This window comes from Athene cunicularia (assembly GCF_003259725.1).
Source record: "Athene cunicularia isolate RWA chromosome 20 unlocalized genomic scaffold, athCun1 chr20_part2, whole genome shotgun sequence".
Classification (NCBI taxonomy): Eukaryota; Metazoa; Chordata; class Aves; order Strigiformes; family Strigidae; genus Athene; species Athene cunicularia.
The window spans coordinates 291,522-295,809 of NW_020799126.1; the positions used below are offsets into that span (position 1 = coordinate 291,522).

General features: G+C 56.9%; 1 protein-coding gene across 1 annotated transcript in view; it reads left to right on the forward strand.

Moving 5' to 3' along the window:
• Positions 1 to 568, forward strand: part of CDH22 (cadherin 22) — a 78,542-nt gene extending 77,974 nt beyond the window's left edge. Inside the window, exon 13 of the mRNA XM_026862350.1 lies at positions 467 to 568. Within this exon, the coding sequence (XP_026718151.1) occupies positions 467 to 568 (102 nt within the window). The remainder of the gene's footprint in view (positions 1 to 466) is intronic.
• Positions 569 to 4,288: the final 3,720 nt, after the last annotated feature.

Consider the following 4,288-nt stretch of genomic DNA (forward strand, 5'->3'; position numbering starts at 1 on the left):
GGGCTCTGCAGCTGCCGCAGAGGGGCTGCGCCGCGGGGCCGGCGGCAGCGGCCGACGTGCTCCTCGCAGCTGCCTCCTGCCCGAGTGCTGCTGCGCAGTGAGGTCAGAGTGCCCAGAGGAACCATCAGCATCTCCTTAATGCCAGTCTCCATTAAAGCACTACGCATTAATTTAAGGAAGAGAGAATCTAATTCAAGAGAGTTTGGAGGGAGTTTCTCCCCCACAAATTATCATTTAAATAGATCTGTTCAGTGAGCCCAGTTCAGGAGAGGAAAAGCAAACCGGGAGCCTTTTGTTGTCTAAATTGTTTTTGTCACTTGAGTCAGAGCATTTGAAGTGCTTTGATTTCTTTAAGAGCTTTCCTTGCAGAGGGAAACAAGCTTTTAACTTTTGTTCATCTTTTTCCCCCTTACGTTCACTTGCTTCTTGGAGTCCCCCTTCTCTCTGGGCGGGGGCTCCTTGGCAGGTGCCACACCAGGGCTGCGTGCTGGATGTGGGCTCCAAGGTCACGTCCCGCCGGGAGCGGCCGCTGCACCGGAGCTCACACCAGAACACACTCTGCCTCTAAGCTGCAACCGCTTCGCCTCTCGGCTCTTAGACCTTTCTTGTGGTTATCAAAGCTGTTTGTGATCTGAAGGGGCTCCCCCTCCCTCCCCAGCAGGCGTTGTCTGTAGGGTCCAGATGTCCGCGGCCCTGGTGACAGACGCCGGGGCACGGTGCTGTGCCTGGGCCGCGGAGCAGCTCGGACCTGGGTCCGCAGGGCTCGGCCACGCGCCAGCTCCACCAAACAACACGGGCAGGACGTGGGTGCACCCCAGCCAGGGAGGGGGGGCAGCTGCATCCCGGCTAGGGGGCTGTGCTGTGGGCAGTGAGAGGACCCCAGCCCCCTGGTTTGGAAGGATAATTCCTGCGTACACCCAGCTAGACAGTAAAGCATCACCGCTGGTGACAGAAAAGCCACCCCAGGACCTGCACATAGGCCAGATCCTGCTGGCGCTGCTGTGCGGCCCAGGCAGGCCTGTGACACCTCCAGGTACCCAGGGTGTCCCCACCCCGCACAGTGTCCTGCAAGAAACCAGCATGAGCTCCCGCAGCAGGGCCACTTTTGTACAGAAACCTTGGTTCGGGAGGCAGCTCGGGAGGAGGCCGGCGGGATGATGCTGGAGGAGAGCGCTCTCTGCCCTGCACCTTCCCTGCCTGCTGACTCCCCACGGGGTAAATTGAGCAGCGTGTTGAGCAACCCCCTTGGGCAGCTTCTCCAGCTGTGCTGGCTAGTGCAACTCCTTATCTGTTCATGTTGGATAAAAATCAATTATATCATTGATAGGTAACTGATAAGGTCTCCCAAGGCCTGACGCATCCTGGGCTTGTCATTGGGTTTGTCCTTTTAGTTTAGCCACAGTGTTTTCTCTCCTTGGAGAAGGTTTAATGTAAATGTACATGTGTGTTCATTTTTTACTGTGTGTTGCTTCCCGGCTGCTGGTGTTGGTCCTTCAGCTGCAGTGTGAGACCTGACAGTGGAGAGGGGCAGGATGTGTCTTTGCCACGGCTCCTGCCTTCAGCGGCTCCTGCCCACTGCCACTGTGTCAGCTCACACGGGAGCAGCACATGGCTGCCACGCTGGGGCCGGGAGCTGCTCGATTCTCAGGGTGTCCCTGGCCCCCCCCAAATAGGCGGCTGCTGGTTCACTGTGATGATGATGGGGAGGCAGCGGAGGGGCCAACAGGCACTGGCCCTCGAGTGCCGGCTCCGGCCACGCCGCCTCAGGCAGGCGCTGCCCTGCACGCCAGAGCTGGAGAACAGAGAAGGCCCTCTCTTTCCTCAGGAACGTGTTCGTGTTTTCCCTCCGAGCTGAAGAGCTGTGCCCAAGCCCCTCTGGAGCTGGCCCTTCCTCTAGCAGAAGTGTTGTGCAATAGCAGGGCTCTCTCCGTGGGAGATGGGGTCTGACAGGGTATGTGTTTAGCAAACCCTCCCACCAGGCTGCTCCCCACCCCTGACCAGCCACTCCTCTCCGGCACGCATGTGCGCACGCTTGCATTTTAATTTCTACCCCACGTGTAAATACGGGAGGAGCACGGTGCCGGGCGAGCCGGCCGAGCTGCCCCATGCTCCCTGCCCACCCACACCCACAGGAGCTGGCAGCTGCCACAGTGTCTGATGGAGTCACTTTGGTTTTCTTTCTCTACCCAAATGAAATTAGGAGGTTGATTTCCTCACCCTTGTTATTTTTTCAAGGTCTTTCTAGGACCTGGAAATAAATTATTTCCTTGTCGTCTAGCCTGAATCTTACTTGCTTATCTTTTCTTGTTTCATTTCCTCACATTGCCTGTCACCGCGGTCCCATCGGTGCCTTCCCAGAGGGACCGGGCTGGCTGGGGTGCAGAAGGATGGGCCAAGGCACAGCCTGCCAGCGTGTTCCCTGCTGAGAGCTGGCGGCCAAACCACCTGTCCCCCGCAGCACCCTCCCCCGGGCAGGACGCCGCTTCTCTGGCTTCTTCCCATTGCTCATTAAAGGCTTATCAGAAAAAGCTTCTTCAAGAGAAGGGACAATTTTTCTGTCTGAACTTGAAGGAAATGATGAAAAAAATGCCCTTGGCTTTCTCCGTCTCTTCTGCAGGAGAAGGTTGGGTTGTGCTTTGGGTGGCCCGAGGCGTGGGGTACGTGTCTGCCGCGCCTGCTCGCAGCCAGCGCCCCCGGCACCGGGGTCTGGGCTGAGCCACCACAGCCAGCCACGGGCTCCTTGGCGCAGTCCCTGTGGCGCTGCCCGTGGGAGGGGGCAGCTCATCCTGCAAGGGGGTTGATGGTCCTTCGTCCTGCAGAACGGGCAGAGGCAAAGTGCACACCGAGCAACAAAGTCTGGTGATGTGTCCACATGGTCTCCCTCAACCGACAGAGTTCCTCCATGTTCCTTGAAAAGTGCATCTTGGGTGTTCTCCTGAGTCACAGGTGACCTCCCACAGGCACGGATCCTGCTCAGGTACCGGGTCACTGCAGCTGGGCACTGGCAAGGGGTTTGCTACCATGACCCGTTCTCAGGGTGGTAATGGGGTGTACAGCAGCATTTAGTCACTGCCTGCAAAAAAAAAAATCTCCTTCCAGCTCAGTTTTAATACCGAAACAATTAAAATAAAGGACACTCCAGGCTGATCACAGATAAATCAATCGCTAGTGGTTTTCTTGATGGCCAGGGACCAAGGAACGATAAACACGGTAACAGCAAACAAGCAGGACCCTCCCTGGGCCCAGGGAGCCTGCCAAGGCGTGCAGCTGCGAGTACCCTCATGGCGGGGGGGCACGTGCTGAACTCTGTGGTGCATCGGTGTAGGTCAGCAGATAGCAGGGGCAGAATTCAAACCCCTCCAAAAAAGCAACAGTCATTTCAACAGCATCTTGCAGTCCTCACTCCAAAACAGGCTTATTGATCCCTGAGGACTGCAAGCGTGTCCGTGTCCTTCACCATTCCTGTGCCTCCACTCCCATCCTGCTCCCTTGATTATTCACTAAATGTTATGGAAGAAGCATCTGGTGACCTTTGACGACAGCAGTTAGTGGGATGCTGTAACAGAAGGGAACAGCCTTGAGGCCAGAGGGGTTTCCGGATGCACAAGGTGTGCTGCCAAACCTCAACGTACGCACCAATTGCCTCTCTAGCTGCCAGCCGTGAGCGGCCCTTTTTGCGAGCATCATCACTAATTGCCCCCACACAGTGAGAGTGTCAGCACTGCCCAGCTGCTGTTTGCGGAGCTACTGATGGTTGCTGTGTGTCTGCACCCCGGGTTCTCCGCCCAGGTCCGCAGCAACAAGAGCTCTGGCGCTCCAGCCGCAGCCAGCAGAGACGTGCTCTCTCCGAATCCTGCTGCCCAGGTTCAGGCACCCGAAGTAGCTGCCCGGTTATCCTGGGACTCGGGATCGGGTGGGCTGGGATGTCCCAGGAACTCCCCGCAGCCGGGGCGCTCCCAGCAAAGGAGTTACAAGTGCCAAGCACCGAGTGTGAGGAGCCTGGGCCATGCAGAAGGATTTGCTGCTTGGAATCGTGGAGGAATGGAGAGCTCAGAACAAATAAATTGCAGCCAGAACCAGACCCTTAACTACAAAAGAGGAGGATTCTTGAGGGCTCTGATTGCAGAAGCATCTGTGAAGATGCTTTAAGAGCTCCATGCCCCTTCAACACAGCCTCTTTGAAGAAATTTTTCTATAGCAACTTCTCTCCAGCAGTTGCGTAGCAGCCTCTGGCTCCTTGCAGAGCTGGGCAGGGGCAGCCTGCAGGAGAGGGAGCCCGTCCTGCTGT